Source organism: Falco rusticolus, chromosome 10, assembly GCF_015220075.1.
Source record: "Falco rusticolus isolate bFalRus1 chromosome 10, bFalRus1.pri, whole genome shotgun sequence".
Taxonomy (NCBI): domain Eukaryota; kingdom Metazoa; phylum Chordata; class Aves; order Falconiformes; family Falconidae; genus Falco; species Falco rusticolus.
This window is the reverse complement of record NC_051196.1, coordinates 3700547-3721733: the sequence shown is the minus strand read 5'-3', so window position 1 is coordinate 3721733 and position 21187 is coordinate 3700547. Positions and strand designations below refer to the sequence as shown.

At 48.4% G+C, this 21187-nt stretch overlaps 1 protein-coding gene across 1 annotated transcript in view; it reads left to right on the top strand.

Annotated features, from left to right (window-relative positions):
• The window catches only part of PNPLA2 (patatin like phospholipase domain containing 2), a 30032-nt gene extending 9883 nt beyond the window's left edge, over positions 1-20149 (top strand). Inside the window, exons 2-9 of the mRNA XM_037402257.1 lie at positions 5944-6176; positions 6336-6401; positions 10311-10520; positions 11444-11504; positions 12345-12512; positions 12914-13046; positions 13816-13938; positions 14780-20149. Of these exons, the coding sequence (XP_037258154.1) occupies positions 5944-6176; positions 6336-6401; positions 10311-10520; positions 11444-11504; positions 12345-12512; positions 12914-13046; positions 13816-13938; positions 14780-15044 (1259 nt within the window). The 3' untranslated portion in view covers positions 15045-20149. The remainder of the gene's footprint in view (positions 1-5943; positions 6177-6335; positions 6402-10310; positions 10521-11443; positions 11505-12344; positions 12513-12913; positions 13047-13815; positions 13939-14779) is intronic.
• Positions 20150-21187: the final 1038 nt, after the last annotated feature.

Below are 21187 nucleotides of genomic sequence, written 5' to 3'. Positions count from 1 at the left end.
CATTCAGCATCCGCCTCTGGCTGTGAGAGCTGGCACTACTTGAAAAGCTGTCTCTTCCTCTCAGTGTTTCCACCTGCTCCACCTGTAAGGTCAAAACAGGTGTTGCTTACCACTGTTTGGTAGGGATCCCGAGGAGTTACTCTGATAGGGTATGAGTTGGTGCCCCTTACTCTTGAAGCAAAGGGGAGAAAAAGCATTATTTACAGACAGTGGCCAGGCTTTCCTAAGAAAAATCCTTTGCAAAATCATTTGCTTGTTGCTCTGGGGTTAAATCCCTGCATAGAGCCCCTGTTGGGGAGGGTTACCTTTCACATGGAACAGTCAGTGAAGCAGTAGGGGCTATCTGTAGGCTGAGTGGGTGTGTGCTGTAAGAAGAGTTGTGTTTGCTACCTATGTCTCACAAAAAAAAAAATAGATACAGGAAGGAAGCTTTTCTTATCTTGAGCCAAGTCAGCTGAGCTGTTTCTTATCTGATGGCAAAGTAGTAGGTGAGGAGGTTTGAATGAAAAACTTAAAAATAAACACACCTCAGAACAACAAAAATTAGGGAAGTCCCAGAAGAACAGCTTGTTCTGGTACATGGTATTTCTCAATATTGCTGGCTTACAGGAAGGCGTGCACAGGTGAGAAGAGAATTGGTTCCTTTAAAGGCTTCACTGCTAGCTGCCATCTCCTAGCCTCAAGTGTGTAAAAATGGGTGATTTTTCTTCGTGTTAAATAGTGGGAGTTATACCTATCCCTCACTTGCCAGAAGTAGTATTGTTTCCACACCCAATGCTTTTAGGCATCTGTCCAGGATTTCACACTGAAATTAAAGAGCTGACACCAGCTGTGGGGTACACATGTCACCTGAAAATATCTTGTAAGGGAAGATTGTAAGAAGTTTTGCACATTTATTTCCTGCTGGCATGAATTTCTTTGCCCACCTCCCCTTTGCCATCCACCCAGCCTTGCTGATAGGTACCAAGAGAACATCTTGGGTCAGGTTCCCATTCAGGACATGTTGGCCTTTGTTTTGCGTGGCTCAGCTGAAGGTCTGTCTGATTCTTGCTGTTAGAGGACAGTGAGTGGAAACCAGGTCGCTTCAGCTGAGTGTGGGAAGAGAAACAGAAGTCTAGCCAAGCAGTGGGATCTTTCACAAACTGAGGTCGCTGCCCACAAGGCTTGGGGTTGGCTTTTGGTCATCGGCACGTTGCGATGTGCTGCTCCTTGGGGTGAACAAATGGGCGCTTCCTGGGGCTTTGAGCTACCTGTAAGGAAACATCCAGTAAAGTTTTCTGTTCATGATTTGCCTGATGTCAGCTTGCAGACTCTGTTTTCATCACCTCTTGTTTACAGCTTTACGTTTTTGGGCTGGTGACAGGATTGTTATAATTAGGACCGTATCATCTCCTGGGAGAGGCCAGGCTGGAAAAGCATGTGAATTGCTGCTCTCGGTACTCGGGGAAGAGGCAGGTGCAGGAGCTGAGTGTGCTGTGCTGGAGCAGCTTGGGGATTTGTACCCAGGTCAAGAACATGGGACAGCTGTCCTCATACTCCTGCTCATCTTTAGAGACTGGCTTTTAGCTCTTCCATGGATAACGTACAGGAACAGCTGAATTAGCAAGGGACAGGCAAACAAGCTAAATTAACCTTGGGGGAGATCATGCTAGTAAATTCCTTCTCATTCCTAAATTCAGGTCTGGACTGCGATCTACCAATAGGAAACACAAGAACTCCCATGAAGCTCAGCAACCATTTGAATTGAAAGCAAAGTGTGAAGATTGTAGGTGGGGACTCTTGCAGGGAGCATCTGTGCTGAGTATTGCACAAACATCACTCAAACAGATAACTGAGCAGAACTTGGAATGCTCCAGAATGAGGTTCCTGGTTAGGGTGCGCAGGAGCTGGCTCCTGTCCTGAAAAATCTTGCAGCTAAAATAGCTTGGTCATGCCATCCCAAACTAACGAGGCATTGGGTGCTCGGGGTGCTGGAGGAATGTCAAAAGCACCCACACTTCCTTTTGCTAGCCGGCTTCCTTTGAAAGCTATTGGTATGTCTGGCCAGTCTGGAGCCTTAGCTGGGTAATGGGAATGAGGAGAGCGGGGGGTGCCTCCTGCGTTGCCAATGTGTAGGAAGGAGTCCCTGTGAATTCCTGTTGATGTTGACTGAGAAGCAGGTTTAGTGAGGATCTGCACAGTTCTCTGCCTGCCACAGTGGTCCAGGTGAGGTGTGGTGTTTGCAGTCTGGGGTGTGACTTCTGTCTGTGCCTGTTATCAGCAGGGATGGGAGGGATGCTGTCTCTACATCCATCAGCTGTGCTGTCCTCTGTTCTCCATCCCTGTTGGACAGCTTTCCCTTTAAGCTTGTGTTCTGTGGACTGCTGCACTACCCAGGGAGCAGAAATGTTCCTGGCACAGAGGGTGATCTTTGTGCTCCTGTGGAGCCCTTCCAGAGGGAGCTGCAGCGTCATGGGTGAGCCATGGTCACAGGAGCTGTGGGGTGGAATGTCCAGAATGCCCCCTCCCTCGTCAGCCTGCTCTGCTCCTATTTTTGTTTGTGTCTTAGGCTTTTTTTTCCACTCTAAATACTTTACGGGTCAACTGTCCTTTTGCTAGCTGGCAAACTGATATCTATGTGGTCTAACGTCAACAGGAGAGCATCACGGTGCCCTTAGCGCAAAAGCCCTCCTGCTGAAGATGTGCTCATCACCCCTTCTGCCATGAGGTGGCTAACCTTTGCAAGATCCTCATCCTTATGCATTGCACAGGCTTGAAAGTAGCCTTTCTCTTTCATCTCAGAGCTCTTAGCTGCAGTTAAATGTCTTCCCAGCAGCCCAGCTAACATCAGGTTTAGGTGATTGATCTTCAGCTCTTCTCCTTTTCCAGATACAGAGCAGCAGCAGGCTGCAGTAAAGGTGTTTGTGTACCATTATAAATAGCGCATGCTGCCTGAATGCTTTTCAGATTAGAGAAGGGTAGCGTAGGGGGTTGCGAGGCAGTAGAGTCTTAGGTACTGGGTTATTATTTTGGAGTCGAGCATGGCAGCCAGTTCTCTAAGGGAATGATCTTGCTATGTCAGTAAGCTAATGTGAAGCTGGCTTGATAGCTTAAAAATGAAATGCGAACTAGCAACTGCCTTCAGGTCTTTTCCGACCAGTAACAGTAACTTGCCCCTTGTAGCTACTGCAGTATGAGCACAGCATGAGCCAGCAGAGGTGGAGCAGCTGGTCTCCCCTGTCTGACGAGGGACACGTTGGGGTGTTTCAGGACGCAACTGTCTGAATTTCAGTGGTGATGACGCAAAGGAGCATCAGATAAGGACGATGGATGGCCCTGCAGTACTCGGGTTCATGTATAACAACACCTGCTGGGGCAGTGGTGGGGGCAGGGAAGAAGAAGGATATGACTTTTCTGATGAAAACAGAATATTCCACATATGAATATATAACTTTTAGAGGAATGTTGGCTTAACAAATATGTATAGGGAAAAGTGTTGAACTAATTAGTTGGTAGAAGAATGAAATGTTTTCACAGCAAGCAATACTAAATGCTAAGAATTGCCTCTGCCCCTCGGTATGTACCTCGATAAGGGAAGAGGAACTTAATTTAGCTTTTTCACATGACCCTGTATCCTGAATTGCCAGGTCCATCAAAAGCCATAGGAAACTTTCCTGTGGATTGGAATTGGCATTGGACTAGCCCTAGTAATTGACAGCTTGTGAGCCGATTTTCCTGGAATAGCACTTCTGGTAGTAATGAGATTAAACCACTCTCACCTCTTCCCTCCTCCCAAGTATATTTCTAAGAGGGCTTGTCATGTGTCATGGATCTAGCTACGTGAACCTGACTCCTTTGGCTGAACCCTCAGCTAGCCTTATTTCCAGGAAAGCTGGTGGTGCTGCAGATCACCCTGTGCCTGTCTCTTCCCACAGAGCTGTTCTGCGCCCAGCTTTGGTGCAAGTGAGCCAGCAAGTCCAACAGAATCACAGGTGCCCTTAAATGAAAACATCTCACAAGCTCCTGTGTGTATACCTGTATTTTGCACATGTATTAAAAAAACAAACCAAAAACCCCCCTCAAAAACCAAACACCCAGAAAGCAGTTAAAGAATAAAATTGCTAATTAGCAATAATTCTTACTTCGTCCTCTTGGCTGTGAAACTGATAGAGCAGGCAGCTGCAACTGAATTCTCCCCTCAAATGCTGAGACAGTCTGTTTCCTGGCATAGCTGGGACTTGGCCATTTTGTTTTTCTTAAAAAAACCTTCCAGCTCACATTTTAGGTCAAATAGTCATAATTTCAATTTAATTGCAGTTGTCTTCAGTGCTCAATATCAAATCTTTCTGCACACTGAGATGCCAAGTCGGAAAGCTTCATTCTTTAAGCACCATCTCTGGGGTGACACCCTACTCACAAACTCCCCCACCACCACCATGGCCTTTGCACATAGGGTGTATCCCCACATCTGCACACTCAATACCCACCCTCCCGCTGGGTTTTTCAGCTAAGCCAGCAACTCCCTGCAATGCACTTGGTGCAGTGGAGTTCCCTGGGGTCGTGCGGCCAAGGTGCTGGGCTGGCATTCATTTGGGTTTTGGCCCTGTTGCAGTTTGTGTGTCTTTCCTTCCCTTGTCAGATGTGAAGGTGTCTTAGGGAGCGTTATGAGTGCTGATGGCGTGGTGCTGGGATAAACGTAGTTTCTGCGAGGCTGGCTGACTTCACTTTGGGAAGTTGTTGAACCATGTGGCTACTATCTGGGACAGGTTGGGCTCAATGGCTTACTGCTAATTGAGGAAGATCAGTAGTAGACTGCTAAACATTGCCCTAGGACAGAGCAAAAGGCTGGGATTATAGTGTTAAACATTGCTTCAGAGGGGGGAATTTTGGATTTTCTGCCAAGATGCTACCTCACAGTGCCTGACCCCAGAATCTCTGGTCATGTTCAAGGGTCCGGTTCTGTGCGTGGTTGAGCTGCTGGTGTTGATGGGTTTCCAAAGCACACAATTATATTCCCAGGCTGTGTTAATGGAAAACATGTTGCTGGCACACATGTATTGCAAAAGAGTGGGATGTGTCAACATAGCATTAAGGGTGGTGGTGTTTTTATCTCCGTTATATTTATCAACCTGGATCTAACTCAGGTTCTTTCATTCTGCTGCCTCCTTTCTGCAGTTGCAGGACTGCGTGAGAGAACAAAATGGAGGGTTTTCCCGTTGGCTTGAACGGGTGGTCTTTCATCTTTCTCCGGAAACTGAACTTCAGTTCCATTGGAGAGAAGTCTTGATTTGCAAAAGCATTTTTTTATTTTTATTTTTTTTCTCCTGGTTTCTTTAGATCTTCCCCTCACATTCTTCTCACATGTATATTCCCAATGCCCCTGGGAGTGCAGTGGTTGGCTGCTACTTAAAGGAACTGTTGTCTTGTATCTTGCTGTGTCTAGGAGATGCATGTGGAAATAGCAGTCAGTGTGTGAAAGGGCAGCATGCTGGGCACTGAGGGTTTGGCTTGAGTTGTTGTTTTTGCTTTGTTTTCTCCTTTCCCACTGGAGAGCTCCAATACTCTTGCCAGATTAGGCTCCTAGTCACCGTGAGAGAGTGGACTTAGCAGATGCCTTCCTTTTTGTGCAGATGAGATGTCTCCTTTCTTCCAAAAACAGCCGGGTCACCGTGTGAAAGGGAAGGCAGGCATGCCTTTGTGTGACTTCTGCTTGTCATCAGGGCCCAGTTTTGTGCTGTGGAATTGAGCACGGGGCACCAAAGGAGGCATTAAGTTGCTGATTCCCTAATGGAACATAGTGTCCATCTTGCCCACCTGAGATGTAGCTGACGTTCACAACAGAGCTGTAATCACTTTGATTGATGGAAAGCATTGATGTTTCTGTTTACTGGCACTTTTGCTTACATGCATGAATTTCAAGGTGCAATTTTATTTTTTTTTTTTTTTTTTTTCCTCTTGTTGCAGGTGAGGCTGGTGCCAGCATTATTAGAGTGTCAAAAGAAGCCCGGAAGAGGTTCTTGGGCCCACTCCATCCATCTTTCAACTTGGTGAAGATCATTCGGCTCTGCCTGTCCAAGACTGTGCCGGAGAATGGGCATGAAGTTGCAGCGGGACGTTTGGGTATTTCCCTGACACGAGTCTCTGATGGAGAAAATGTGATACTGTCAGACTTCCATTCCAAGGAGGAGCTCATCCAGGTGAATGGAAATTACTGCAGAGGGCTAGGCAGGAACTGCATGCAGTTTTGTTTTGCCTTAGTGCTGGAGTATAATTGTCAGCCAGGTGGTGTTCTGAGAAGAGTAATAGGTTCAGAAGGCTTTAATCTGCTTCTTACATTCTGGATCTTTCTCCTTCAGGCCTGTGTCTGCAGCACCTTTATCCCTGTGTACTGTGGGCTGATACCTCCAACCTTGCGTGGAGTGGTAAGTAAGACTCTTAAGATGCTCCTTCATTAAATCATGTACTAACAAATAAGAAGGCAGAAATCCTGGTACTCAGTGTTGTCAGTCTTATTGCCTGTCTGCTGGCAGCAATTAACCTGAAGAGGCACGAGAAATTCCCAAATAAACAATTTCCAACAGTGGCTGTGCCTTCTTTTCACTGCTGCCTGCAGTTGGCTACAAATATCCTGAAGACTAGAGGATTTAATGGGATAGTAATATACAGCACAGTCAGGGCAGGTGCTGGCTGACTTAGCAACGCTGTCCATCACTGAGGCTTCAGCCCTCTGCGTGTGGAAAGAATTTGGGTCCAGGATAGAAATCACAAGTGTGTAGTCCCTCTCCTATATGCCTGACACTTTCTGCAGGGTTTTAACTAGTGGTGCTGATACCAGACCTCTTTTCCATGGAGTTCTTCCTGTCCTTCCTCTCGGAATATGGTCTGCTGCCTGCTAGAGCTTTTTTTTAATATCATGTCTAAGGCTGCCCAGAGCAATTTGTCCCTTCTGTGTTTGCATGTTAGAAATGTAACCATCTGAAAGCTCTGCAGAATTGGAGCATCTCTGATATTGCGGTCATGCTTAAGGACCTCCCTTGGACTCCCCTTGTGCTACATAGGTTAATACACGTGTTAAAAGGCAGTATGTTGGCAAAGTAAATAATCAAAAGGGAGAGGGAGAACTGCTATTAAGGTATGTGTGCCCTGGTTTCCTGTAACTGACCTGACCAAGACACCTCAGTCTGACAGAGTGCAGCATCAAATCTGCTTCCTGCTGCTGTCTGTGTCCTGAAAGTGGGGTCAGTTTTGCTCCCGTGGGATATACAGCTTGGCTGTTTTGTCTTGTGCAAGCAGGTTGGGCAGGGAAATGAACTAGAAGAAATGTCCAATGTCCAGCCCTTCAGAGAAGTGACAGATTCAGTAATGGTTTGGTATTTTCTCAGCAGCAGCAGCCAGGGCTTTTGTCCCACAGCTGGTGGGAGCATAACAGTGGCTCTTGCCTGACACCTCTTTGGGGCTAGTGTGGATCAGGCAAAATCGCAGAATTCCAAAACTGTACATCAGGGTTTCTGGAATGTGCAGCTGCCCTGGCACACTGAAGGATGATTTCTTGTGTCAGAATTCCTCATGGGAAAAGGTGGAGAGAGAATACAGAGATGAGGAAATAATTCCTACCTCTTCCCTAGAAAACCATGGCTCTTTGTCTCTTGGAAGGCACCACTGGCGAGGGTAAATGTTAAATTAGGCTGGGTATGAGCCTGAGAAAAGGTTTTGAAACAGTTCCTAGTATGCCTGTGATGACTGTGTTTGCCACAGGACGAACTGACAGGCCTGGCATGAGGACCAGTATTCCAAGCAGTATGATTGTGTGTAAGGTGTAAAATCTATATTCTGCCTTCTTAATCTATTTGTAGTGTTTACTTCTCTGAGCTTTGATAGCCCCATGGAGTAGATGATGAAGATGGGGGGGGGGGAACCACCTAACTCTCAAAGAACCAAGAAATGGAAGGGTTAATAACTGAAGTGTCAACACACACTCTAGTCATGAAGTGTTTTCTGCAAGTGGGTGAGATGAACCCCTAACAAGGGTCAGAAAGCTAATTGTCAGCTCATGTGAGTGAGGGGCCCTCTGCATGGGAGGACACAATAAGGGAATGGAACTGGGGTGATTTCTGCGGTGCCCAGCCCATGAACCACCCCCAAAAGCTGCTGGTGCTCACACCTGCAGGCCCCTGGTGGCTCCAGCCTGTGGCTCTGCTGCTAGGGGCTTTGCAGGAGGTGGGAGAGTGGGTTGCTAGAGATTCAGGCAAATCCAAAGAAGCGGCAGCTGGTCTTCAGTGAGGAATGGAAATCGGCATTGCTCGGGGAATGGTGGACCCGAGGGCCGGGTCTGCACCTGTGTTCCTGGCTTGCCATCTGTGAGAAGGCTTTGCTGGTCGCCTTTCTGTTGCTAAGCCTTCTTTCTAATGGCATCCGTGCACTCATGCTGCCACCCGCAGGGAAACGTTTGTTTCTGCAGCCTTGCTGCATAACTATTGTCTGTCTTAAGTGACCAAAAGGCTTACCACCATCTTTTTTGAACAAAGCAGGTGGTGCCTGCTTCTGTCCCCTTCCCACTCGGCCTGTCGTCATCTTGCCCTTGCAGAGGGAGTCAGCCAGATGTCTCCAGCTCTAGCTGCACGTAGTCCGGCTTCCAGTGGAGCAGCTTTGGGGAGATGATGACAGACAATTTGCTATGGTTACTTTCGGCTTAGGGGAAACTGATGTCCGCTTTAAAAGGGGGCAAGGGTTCAACTGATTTTTGGCACCTCTGTTGTCTAGAGAGCATCCTGTAAGCCAGCTGAGTGTCACTGTTTCTGAGACGGCGTACTTCTCTGAGTTTAATCTATCCCATCCTTCCACTTTCTTCACTGTCCAAATCCAGGTGGTGCAGAGATCTCTGTCTGCCTTGATACTGTGTTTGGTGACCAAGGCCTGACATGAGGATAAAATGCCCTGTGCTATGAGTTCGTGCTGCTGTAGCCTACAACTGTAATTGCAAGCCAGCTCTTGAACCTGTAGGCTGTATGCAGTGGTAGCCCCAAGGTTTAGTTTGCCCCTGAGAAACTAAGGGCAGTCCATCTTGACCCTGTTGCCTCGATAGGAGAGGAATTTGATTGCTTTCAGCCCAAGAACCTGTGAACCTTTCCCCAGGCTCACAGAAGCTGCCTGAAGAGGTCTCTGCCTGTCTGCTATCCAGAGCAGGAGAGAACAAAGTGCAAAGCGTCTGCATTTTCCTGGGCATTGTGCAGCAAAGGACCAGTGTCAGTGGTCAGTCTGCCTGTGAGACAAGGCAGAGCATGATGGAGAGTGGAGCGCCTCCTCTTCCAACCAGCATTTCCATGTTCTGCCTGGGTTCACCTTCTACCAGCGCAGCTCCTCACCCAGCAGAGCTGAAAGATGTTACAGCTACTGCTTATGGGGCTATGTAGCTCCTGTATGATGATTTGCATTTAAGCCTGTCCAAAGGGAAGGATTCCAAGCAGCAAATGGCAGGATCAACCCTGATACAAAATCAGCAGGACTCTTCTGTAACTAGAGGCTCACAAGAGCTTGCGTTGTTGCTCTGCAAAGGTCTCAAACCTCCTGTTCTTTTGGCTTGACCAACATCCCCTTCCTTTTATCTTCAGCATGTTGCTTACTCTGCCAAAGGCCTGTGATGGGGATTGTCTTGCTCAGCTCCTTGCGCAATTACGGTGCTCCTAACAAATATTTTGAAGTGGTTACATGCTACTGGGGTTGCCCTTCCTGCAAGGGCAATACAAATGTGTTTATGGTACATAGGTACAGAACGTTCTCTGATAAGAAGGTGCCTGTTAAGAGCAAAACCCAAGTCCCCTGTGCTCTTTTATCACACTGCAGCAAGTAGATTCCAAATGTGTATGCATGTGTTGGGATTTCTGCTCGATAAGCCTGCTGGCAACAAATCAGCTGGTTTTACTCTTAGGTAACAAACTTTCTGCCAGTGGGGACTTGTATCTGAGCTTAGTAATTTTGAACATGAGTGAAAAATGTCACAGTGTGCGTTGCAGGTGGTTGTTGGTGTGTCATATTGTTTAACTGGATGACAGTCAAACCCCATAAGAGATGTAAGTCAGCATCACACAAGTGACTATGCCTTTCATGGAACACTTGTGACCAACACACTTGACCGTAGGAAGAAAGGCATGTAGCAAGAGGAGATTATAGACAACACAGCTGCGCTGTCACTGGTTATGACTCCTCCAGCACTGGTGGATGTATTCCATTCTCTTCCCAACTTGTTGGCACAAATAGAAAATGGGAACACATAGTAAAAAAAGTCACTTCATCAGTTATGGGAATGAACAGTGCTTCATTTGTCTTGTTTTCAGAGATATGTTGATGGAGGGATTTCTGACAACTTGCCACGATATGAGCTGAAGAACACCATTACGGTGTCTCCATTCTCAGGAGAGAGTGATATCTGTCCACGGGACGGTTCCACAAACATGCATGAGCTGAGAGTCACCAATACAAGCATCCAGTTCAACCTTCGCAACCTCTACCGCCTCTCAAAGGCCCTGTTTCCTCCAGAGCCACAGGTGAGTTTCCTGGCAGCACTAGAACTTGGGGACAGTAGATGGGCACTGGCCATACTGTGTACTTTAGCAGATTCCAGACACTTAGTTTTGTCTCATGTTTGTCTGTTTTTTAACCTTGACATTATCAACCCAGTGACTTGGCAAACCTTGACCATCTGCACAAGGTTGTGTAGGGGGCTTAGTTTTCTTTTGCTACTGTGAGAGCTGGAATTTAGGTGGTAGCAGTTGCTTGGAACACGTTCCCATGGCGCAGTCTCTAGAGCAGCGTTTGCCAGGAAGTCAGGCGCGCTTGTAAGCAAAGATGTATCAGCCATTGGAACAATGTGCTCTTGAGTGTTTTAAGGTCAGGATGGAGCTTGCCAGCTTGCAGACAGTGACTGTCTCCTAAATAGTGCCAGTGGAGTAGGTGGCACTGCAGTCAGCTTTGCCTGCTTCTGAGCAAATGCAGCCTCAGATAGCCCTGGCATTTGGGCATAATAAGTGTGCATTCATGTGCTGAATTACTCGGACAGGTTTTTGCCTGTCCCCTCGCTACTCTTAGCTGGCTTTATCTGCAAATGCAGTGGCCCTTCCTGGCATCTGCTGGGAAGTATTCTGGGCTGCTTGTCAGAGTGACTTGCTGAAGGCTGCTCACAGCAGCATCATCTCTACAAGGGGAAATGAGGTGGCTGCAACTCTAACCCCGTATTTAGGCAGGATTGCAGGTGTCCCTTCCAATCTGAATTATCCTGTGATTCCAATATCCAACATATTCCCATTGTACCTCCCATTCCTGCTCAAAGCCTGGAAAGGGCTGGCAAGGATGAGACTTGGGATAGCTCAGGAGTCAGCAGAATTCCTCTAAACCCTCATTGAGCTGGATGTTTGTGCTGCTTAGCCAGACAGTTTCCAGGTGACATAGTCTTGCCTTCCTCTGTCCACAGGTGCTGCGGGATATGTGCAAGCAGGGCTATCGGGATGCACTGCACTTCCTGAAGAAAAATGGTAAGGCACTGAGTGTTTGTAGGGTGCGCTGACTGGCCTCTTCTGTGCCAAGCTTTGAGGGTTGTCAGTGGTGTATATGAAAGGTGAAAAGGCAGAACTGAGCTGTGCCTCAAATATCAGATTATGGAATTTCTGTTAATAAGCCTTACTCTAGCATTTCAGGAAGCAGAGGTGGAGTAGACACCTTTCCAGTGCAATGCAGGACTGTAAGCACTCTGATACCAAAGTGGCGGTTTTGGCACGTGCTCAGTGCTACACCAACACAGTTGTTGGGTACCGGTGCCGTTTGTACCTCCTGCAGCTACCTCGCTCTTTTTGTACGTGCAGCTAGGGTACCTCTAACGTGGCACAGCAGTGCGGCATGCAGGCATGCCCTCAGCAGCCCTGAGTGCCTGGCAGCTTGACACAGTTGCACACCCTTCTACAGGCAAGCCCTGGACTTTCTTGCCTCCAACTGTTGTAGCAGGTTGAGTGAGTTTTTGATGCCACCTGGTGTCAATGTACAGCAGATCAAGCACGTTTGTTTGCCCTTTGTTGCACACACGTTACTGGGGTAAGAGCAGGCAGGCAGCTGTGTTTGCGGATTAAGCTGCGGGAGGGAAATCTTGCCTGCAAGACTGGTGACTGGCAGATTATAGCAACAAAATGCTGCCGAACAGCACCCTGTGGTACTTAAAGGGGAAAAGCTAGAATTTCTGGCGGGGGAAGAGAGGATGGTCTTAAAGCAGCAGGGTTTCTAACTCATGGTAATTGTTACAATAGATGTAAGTCAGAATTGACACTCTAAAGGCAAGGAAGGGCAGCTAGTTTGTATCATCCTTATGGTCTGACTTCTCTTAGGACTCCTTCATCGTCCAAGTCCTGCCCGTCCTCTCCTCGCCATAGAAGCCCCTCCAGGCGAGAAGAAAGAGGAAGAGACAGAAGGCGAGGATGAGCTTGAGGACAATACTGCCCTTGCTGTTGTTGAAGAGCACATCTTTGAACACCTGCCTCCCAAACTGAACCAAGGTATGATCCAAAGGGAGCCATTCCAGGCAATCTTTCTGTGCTGACTAGTCCACTTCAGAGGATTACTGGGATGTGTGGGTGCTGCTTGTGGCTGGGCTTGGCCATATCCAGGGGTTAGGTGGACTTGAGGCCTCTTAAAGTTGTGATTTGCCCTGTGGAGGCTGAACAGGGAGAGGCTGACTCATTTGACAGTGTTCTGCATGGTAAATAGAGGAGGGGGTCTTGTTGCTCACTCCTTTGGGAGTCTGATAAAGCTAAAAGCTGCTGTTCTCATCTGCACCGGCCCTGAGCAAGACTTCCTTAAAGAAGGTGGAGAGGGGAGACCTCTAACTTCTGCGGTATGGCAAGGAAATGGGATAGCCCCATTGTGGGGATTCAGCCATGTTCTCTTCTGTCTTCAGCTCTTCTGGAGGCTTGTGCTGAAAGAAGAAGTTTCTTGACTGGCATTACCAACATGCTGCCTATACGTGTGGCCACGGCAATGATGGTCCCTTACATGCTGCCTCTGGAGTCTGCAGTTTCCTTCACTGTCAGGTAGGCCTTCGGCTGGTTCCCTCAGTGGTGGTCTTCCCAGTGCAGCAAATGTTTTGTGTAGCTGGTGGAGCACGAATGGACAGAGAGTAGGTTCCTCTCTAACTCCGCAGTGTCAGAGCTCCTGGGGAAAGAGTTCCTGCCACTTAACCAGACATACGAAAAAAAACCTAAAAAACAAACCACCAAAACCCCACAGAACTTTTTCTGCCTTCATGTGTCATTTAGCTACAGCAGATACTTCCAGCTTGAAGGAAGATGGCTATGTCCTGGGACTTGCCCTAGGAAATGGTGATAAAATTTGGAGCCTGGAGAGAGACTTCTGAACTGGGAGTGCAGGGGTGAAAGTAGGAATCACACAAGAGGTGGTTCCCCGCTGGAGTAAGGGGTAGAGTATTCCCAGCCATTTCCAGCTCTACACTTACATGGCTGGAAAGACAGCTCTGTCAGGCTTGCTCTTAGTACAGAGCACCCTAGGAAAAGTTTCTGGAAGGGAGATAGTTTGGAATAGAAAGGCTTAGGCAAAAACACTTTCCAAATCTGAAAATGGGTGAAACCTATGGGAAGTGCAGACATAAAATGTAATGACAAGTTCCCGGGCTGTTCTCAACCTTCGTAGCTTCTCTGCCTTAGTCCATAAATGGTAGTGTAAATGGCTCTTAAGCGTTTGTCACTAATATTAATGTAAACGTTGATAGGAGGCAACGCTGGCATTCTTTTCATCCTATCCTTTGTGTGTCCCAACTAATGGTTGTCCCCTGTTTCTTCCCAGGTTGCTGGAATGGCTCCCAGATATCCCAGAGGATATTAGATGGATGAGGCAGCAAATGACTGAAATCTGCAACTATCTTGTGAAGAAAGCCAAGAAGAAACTGGGCAGCCACCTTTCAGCCAGGTATGGCTGCTTTCCTCCGCAGCACTGTTCTGGAGGATCCTTCCATTTCCCCTTTCCCCTTTCACTTCTACAGACTCTGCTCCATTGGAGCAGAGAAAGTAAGACCCAAATTGACTGGAGGGCTTTACTGCTTAACCTAAAATGTAAATCTGGTCCATGGTCTCTTGGCTTCCTTAGCTGTTGAATAGAGTCGGCGCGTGGTCTCCTTCCTTCTTCCCACTACAGGGCAGACCCTGTGATGGAGCTGTTACCATACCAATAGGGCAGAAGATGTAGGTCTGATTAAAACAATATGCTAGCTAATTGCATGCTCCCTGTAGAAGACTGAGGTGCTTGTCTGTGTGGCATTTGCTGACCCAGGGTCCCCTAAAAGTTCCTTCCAAGAGGTACTCGTGTTCAAGTTACCTTTTCTGCCTTGAGATCTAGGCCCGGCTTAACTGGGTGGGGAGGTGACCAGGGAACACCGGAGTGTTTCCGAGGGAGCCGGTGCTTTGGGTCTGTGTGCCATGTGCCTGTGCTGCTGAACTGAACTCCCTGTAGTAGGCCATGGCTTGAGGCTGAGGCAAGACAGTGTTGCGTGGATGAGCACAGGAAATCGTGAGTTACAGTAGGCGGCAGAGGGTCCCAGCTCCGATTTGGATCGTAGTGCAAGGGGGTGAAGTACAAGGACACATGGTCCTGAATAATGAAGCGATGAGGGGGAAAACGGGCACACACAGAGACTTGTGACTAAGATCATGCAGTCAGTAGTAGAACAAAATAGCTCTGCGGTTCTGGAGCTCTGGTCTGGTGACCTGCTAAGTCTGCCCATGTACTGATTCTTAACATGTTTGCCTTTCAGGCTTTACTATCACCTCGAGCTTGGAGGGCCCCAGACCATGCCAATTTCTTCCACACCACCTTGTGGTGAAGCCCTGCCGATGTGGATGAGAAACAACCGTTCCCTGTCTGATGTCATGATGAAGTGGGAGGAGTACCAGCGCCAGCTCATGCTGGGCTTACTCTGCATCAACATGGACATGCAGGCCTCCTTCTTCCCTCGGGAAGGGTTTCCTATAAAGCTTCCACCTCTAGACTGTGCGAAAGAGTGCCTGCCGCTCTTCTGAGCCTGCTGCTGGGAGGGGATGAGGGTGGGTGGGAAGGGGAGCGGACATAGGGTGAGACCAGTCTCATCCCTCAGCAGCAGGCTGCCCTGTGCTCCTGAGTATGCTGCAAAGGGGATTTCCCTGGGATGGAGACTGGTGGAATTGACTGTAGCCATTTGTTGCCCACTGGGCCAGGCAAGGGATCTCCGTGTTCAAGGACACACGCGAGCTGGTACCTTGCTCTAGACCTGTGTTGACACCTGGCCGTTGCCTGTGGCCAGGCTGATGCTGACCCAGCTGAGCTTTCCCAAATAATGCACTTTAAATTGCTATTGGCTTTTTACCGCCAAATAATTGGGACGTAGATGACGCTCTCAAGTTCATACAGCTTTTAGCTTCCTTTGTTTTTTAGAGCGTTAGTCTTGGGGTTTTTCTTAAATCATCTGTCATCCCTTGGCTCTTTGTGCTAGGGGATGATGAAGTAGCTTCTTGCCAAACCAATTTTTATCATGCTTCCAAATCTGCTCCTGACTTTCTTTGCTGAAGCCACGTGCTTTCCTCTGTTCCTTAACTGCATCCCCACTGGAAGCCAGAGCTGGCCCTGCTGCAGACTCTGCTGGAACTGCAAAAATGTAAAAAAATCCATGTATTTACCCAGATTCATGTTGTCATGGTCTCTCCCTTTTTTATTTTTGTCCTCTTGGAACTGCTGCAGCTTGAACCCTTGAGTGTTAAGTCATTGAACTTAATTTAAAAAGTAATTTAGAACTTTTCTAGGGAAACACGTTGAGGTTGAGGCCCCGTTCCTAGCACTGAATGGAATTCTTGTGGGGTTGCCCTGGAAAAGCTCAGCCTAACTATCTCGGGATCAGCTTAGCAGCTGAAACAATGCGAAGGGCTTGTAGGAAGGTGAGATTGTGCAGGGCACGTTACTGTTGAGTGGCTTGTGGTGGGAGTGTCACAGCAAGTGCTGGGGCAGTGGCTGCCTCTGACAGGGGTCAGGCTTTGCTCCTTAAGGGACCGTACAGCTGAAGGAAACTCTCAAATGAGTGATGCAAAAGGGATCTCCTGCCAAACTGGGACTTGGCTTAGTCTTTTGCTCAGAGTTTGGACATCGAGGCTTTGGAGTGAGAGAGATTTGGGCTTTGTAGCTGTACCAGCCTCACAGCTTGGCTGTCTCGCATTGTGGCTCACAGGTAGAGCTCTGCAGCTGGCAATAGCGGGAGCATGAGAAGCGGAAGCGAAGTGAGGACTGTTGGTGCACATGCAGCCTGCTTGGAACTGGCTACTTTTATCTTGTCCCTTAAAAGACCAGAACCGGTAGGTCTGTAGCAGGGCAGGACTGTGCCTTCTAAGGTACTGCCTTCTCGGTGGTCTGGTTGTGACTTCCTTTGCAGAGGCATGAACTCTGTTCTTTGCGGGGCAAGACACGGCTTCCTGTGGGGATTGCATGTACTTAAGCTTAAGTCCTTGCACTATGCCACAAAATCATCTTCTGGTATTATCTTTTTCTGCAGCGTGTCTAGCTGCATGAGGCGTCATCTACCTCTCCTAGCACAAACAGTATGCAAGTGGCCAAAGCAAACACACGCTGTCTTTGCTGGGGAGCAGGATAGGATAGCTGAAGCTGATTACATAGCCTATACATTGAATAGTGATTTATAATAGACTCTTTTGCACCTTTGATTTAGAAAGGAAAAATAACCCCAGTTCTACTAATAGCTGGAGAAAGTAGTGAATCTGCTCAATCACATCTGTATGAGCAGTGTGGGTGAGGTGGTGGGTGCTGTTTCCTACCAGCACGATCCTGCACTGGGCATGGGTTGGTTGGTTTGTGGTAGAGACCGATAAGCATCGGGACTTTTCTGCAGTGGCTGTTGCAAGCTGGGAGGCAATAGATGGGGCAGCTGTGGTGCTAACCAACTGTCCGGGAGATGCCGGTGCAAATACAAACCTGTGACTTAAAAATCACCCCACTGCCCTTCCTGGATAGTAACCTACCCATGTAACACAAGGGCCTGCATATAGCTTACGAAGCAGGCCTGCACTTAGGCAGTCAGATTTAGTCTTAAGCTTCACATAGTTAGGGCAATCAGGGAACAGGGAAGTCGCTACAGGAAGAGAAAAAAATTGGAGGATTCTGACACCAGAATAGGAATAGTGGATTATAAAACAAGTCAATCTTGTGGTTGTCTAAAGCCTGCAGAAAAAGCTTACTGCTAGATGGGTGTAACTAACTGAAGTGAACCAGCAGCAAGCTACTGGCAATTAGTGGGAACAGGATGACTTTGATAAAAAATGGAATTGAGAAAAGGTGTTTACTTTGTGGTTTGGTGTGGGATTTCTTTTTTTCCACTGCTTTGGGCTGCTTTCTTTGGGGGAATGGCACAGGCACAGTGCTTAGTTTGCCGAATGCATATCTCGCGTCCCCAAAGCACACGGAGCAATTGGCAAGAACATGTAGATATTTAGTGGCAAGAAATGAAGGCATTTCATCCAGTAGCAAAACATCTATGATGGGCAAAGCTATATAAAGAAAATCTTGTGCTGCCCTTTTGACTCTGCCTTGTTTGTGCTAATATAAGGGTGGAGAAAATGATGCAACTGTTTGTTGGGTTTTTTTATCCCTTCTTCCTGGACTGGTAAAACCACTGAGTGATTATGTAAACCACTAAACTATGAAACAAAATTCTCTTGGCAACAGAGTGCGCTAAGAAATTGCAGCTTGGCACCCTTATCCCCTGGATCTCCTCTGTTCTCCTTTTGCATTAGAACTGACTGGGCTGGTGCCACTGTCTTCCAGTGCTCTGATCCAGAAGGCTTGCTGGTTCTGGTCCATGCATTTCAAGAGACTAACAGTTTTATTTTGTGTCTCACCTCGCCTGTCATTTATTTTATTGCGTTAACCTCTCAAAGAGAAGCTTTTGTACACTTCAAACTATAACCACAAACCAAAGCCTGGCTTTAAATATAAGGCCTAACTCTTCAGGGAGGAAACTCCTGTTTTCCCTATGCTAATTTGCAGGGTGTGAACGGATACTGGGAAAACACCACTCAGTATTAACCCTTTTTCTGCCTGTGTTTATTCCCCAGGTGGTACGGTGGCTGTTGTGTGATAGCTTGTTGGCATTATAGATTTAAGCTCTGATAAAGGAACTGCAGATCAAAAATACCTCAAATTACCTTCTGCTTCCTTAAAAGAAGTTTCACACATCCACTTGAAATTCTTGCAATCTGTGATGAATGAGCAGCAAAGGATGAAGAAAATGGGGAAGACTTTCTTGCCCGCTAATGCAGAAAAAGGGCTGTGGCTGCTTTTGAAGAGCAGCTTTTTTGTTTTGCAGTGCTGCCTTGTCTAGGTCAGACCCCGCTTCTTTGAAATCCCTGGAAACCTCACGATAGGCTCTGGACTGGATGTGGAGGGGTTTATTGTGATAGTTGTAACGGGAGTTCCTCAGGCCTTTGTTCTGCATGTACCTTATGGCATGTGTTCTCTTCTGGGCCGCAGCTGATTAACCTACCCTTGCGCAGCTCATAGGAACGAGGTAGCCATCTGGAGCAGTCGGTCCCAAAATGTGTGGCTGGGCAGCCCAGCGGGCGGTTGCCAGGGCTTGTCCGCTCTCCAGTATGCAGCGGTTGGGAGGTCAGGTTCCTGGACCAAAAGCTCATCTTGCAGTCCATGTCCAATTCTCCTTATAGCATTCACATGAACTCTGCAAGCAGAGTCCCAACCCTTGCCGTTTCTACCGTTTCACAGAAAGGGTCTGTGCATTCAGGAATCCACTTTTTTTTCCCCCCTCCTTCCTGTGGTACTAGTTGCTGCTTTTAACAAGGCTAATGGCAAACTTCTGGTGCATCTAACCAGCCCCTAACCTGTACAACGCCGTAGTTTTGTGTTGTGTACAACGGTCCGTATCTATGGCATGGTCTGTAAGCTGCAATTTGTGTGTGTTATGTTTGGTTTGCTGCCTGCCCTACTGCTAATACTGTTGCAAGGTGGTTTTTTTTTTTTTTTTTCAAGGGGTACAAGGAAAACACTTCTGACCACTATCTATAGGACCTAGGAGCTGTTTTCTTGTGACTTCTTGGAGGGCTGTATACCTGCAGCACTCAGACCAGAGAATAAAAGAGAACCTGCTGTCTGGCAGCACTAGGGTGTCCCTAGGACTTGTTGTATGTTTCCCAGTGGTTTTGTCAGTTTTAAAAAATGAATCTAGTAATTCACTCCTTCCTCTGAGAGAAGAGCTCTCATGTTTGCCTCAGCGGTTGTGGGAGAAATACCTGAAACTCCGTGCATATCCCTTAGGGGTCCATTTCTGCTAAGCACGTGCTAGATGTGGTGGGTGGCAGGGCTGAGCATTGCCGAAGTCAGAGGGTCTCACCAACTGTTTTCTCAAGCTTTGTTTCAGTCTTCCTCTTAAATCCGTGAGAGAATGGACCACTTCACCCGGCTGCCTCGTCAGCCGGTTGGTTTGTGCCAAACACCGTGTGCCTTTACGGTGGGCTCCGGCCTGCCTGCCTTCGGTGTCCCTGTGGTGTCTGAATGCAGCAGTACTTGCTTCCCCTCTCCCCTCCCTTCCTCCTCTTGCCTACTGGTGGGATGTTGCTGTCTTTCCATTCTGCCAGCAGCTCCACTTCTACAGTCTCTTAACTGCATCCATGGGATGGATCCACATCAGCTCTCCTGAACGGGGAGAGGGGGGAAGGAAACCTCTAGTTCTGGAAGATTTAGAAATGTAACTGAAATAAACACCATATTCTTCTGGGGGTTTCTCTTGCTCTTGAAAACAGCACCTAAAGCAGCTCTTTGAGCTAAATGCGTCCTGGGACTCCACTGCTGTCACTGAGTTTAAGACGACCCTCAGGCACGCAATGCACGCGGAGATCCTGTGGAAATCCCTGATGTCAGAGCAGCAACTAGCCCAGCAATAGCATACGCAAGTCATGTATTTACACAGCAATGTCACTAAGTAGTGTTCACAGTCACTTTAAGAGTTCAGTATTAAATTGTTGATCCTTTTTTTCCCCCCCTCCTGTTTCTTTTTTCTAAAGTTTTGCTGAAGAACATGTAACTATTTATTTTGGCAGAAATATACCTTCTAATAAAAACATTCTCGATGTATTTACCTGGCTGTGGTAGGTTACTTGCCATTTAAAGGTTTATTACCTATCTTTCAATGCACTGCACGACTTGGGTTTGTTTTGCTGAGCCCTATCCTGTTCCAAATGATCTCAGGGTAAACATGCATCAGCACGCAATGAATGAGGCATTGACCTGGAGGTGAAAAATGGTGCATTTTGGCTCAATTCTGACTTCTTCAAGCCAAAATGCCTCAAATGATATTAGCCTCTGGGTCAACCCCGGTTTCCAAGAGGAATTAAGCACCATCTTGCGGGAATAACAGGAGCTTGGCGCCTGTGAAAGGGTTACTAAGTAGTTATTCAGGGAGCTGAGACTTTTCCAGTTTGGGGGCATCACTTGGGGAAACCAAACCCTGTCCCTCCCCGCTCTGTTTCCCAGCTGGGCGATGCAGATGACGCTGCCTGTTGGGTACCTGGCTCCTTCAGCCAGACCCCGTTTCGCTTTCTCCGGTCCCGACAGCAGTAAACTGTAGAAGGATACTTTGTTACGCGCTGTCGCGGGACAAGCACAAGCCGTGTAATTAATACAGCATGCGGCTGAGAAAACGAACAGCTTTTTCACAGCGAAAAGCAAACGTCCCCCGCTCGGTGCCGCGCCCCGCTAAGTTGATCTGTCTTCCGTGGATCAGCCGGGGCGATGCCGGCGGCGGCTGCGAGCGGGGCCGGGCTGCGGGGTCCCGCGGGGGGCTCGGGGCGGGGAGCCGGCCCTGGCCCCGGGGAGCCCCGTCGGGCCCGGGGAGCCCCGTCGGGCCCGGGGAGCCCCGTCGGCCCCGGGAGCGGGGAGCCGGCCCCGGCAGCCCGGCCGCCCGCCCGCCCGCGGCCCCGCTCATTTCCGGGTCGGGGCCGCCTCCGGCGCTACCGGCGGCTCCGCTCCCGCGGGCCGGGCGGCCGCAGGTGCCCGCTGCGCCCGCTCCCCTTTGCCGGCTCAGGTAAGCGGTGCGAGGGGCTCCCGCGGCGGGCGGAGGGCGCGTTGCCCCTGGGGACGGGGCTCCTCGGCGGGGCGGCTGTCCCCCCCGCCATTT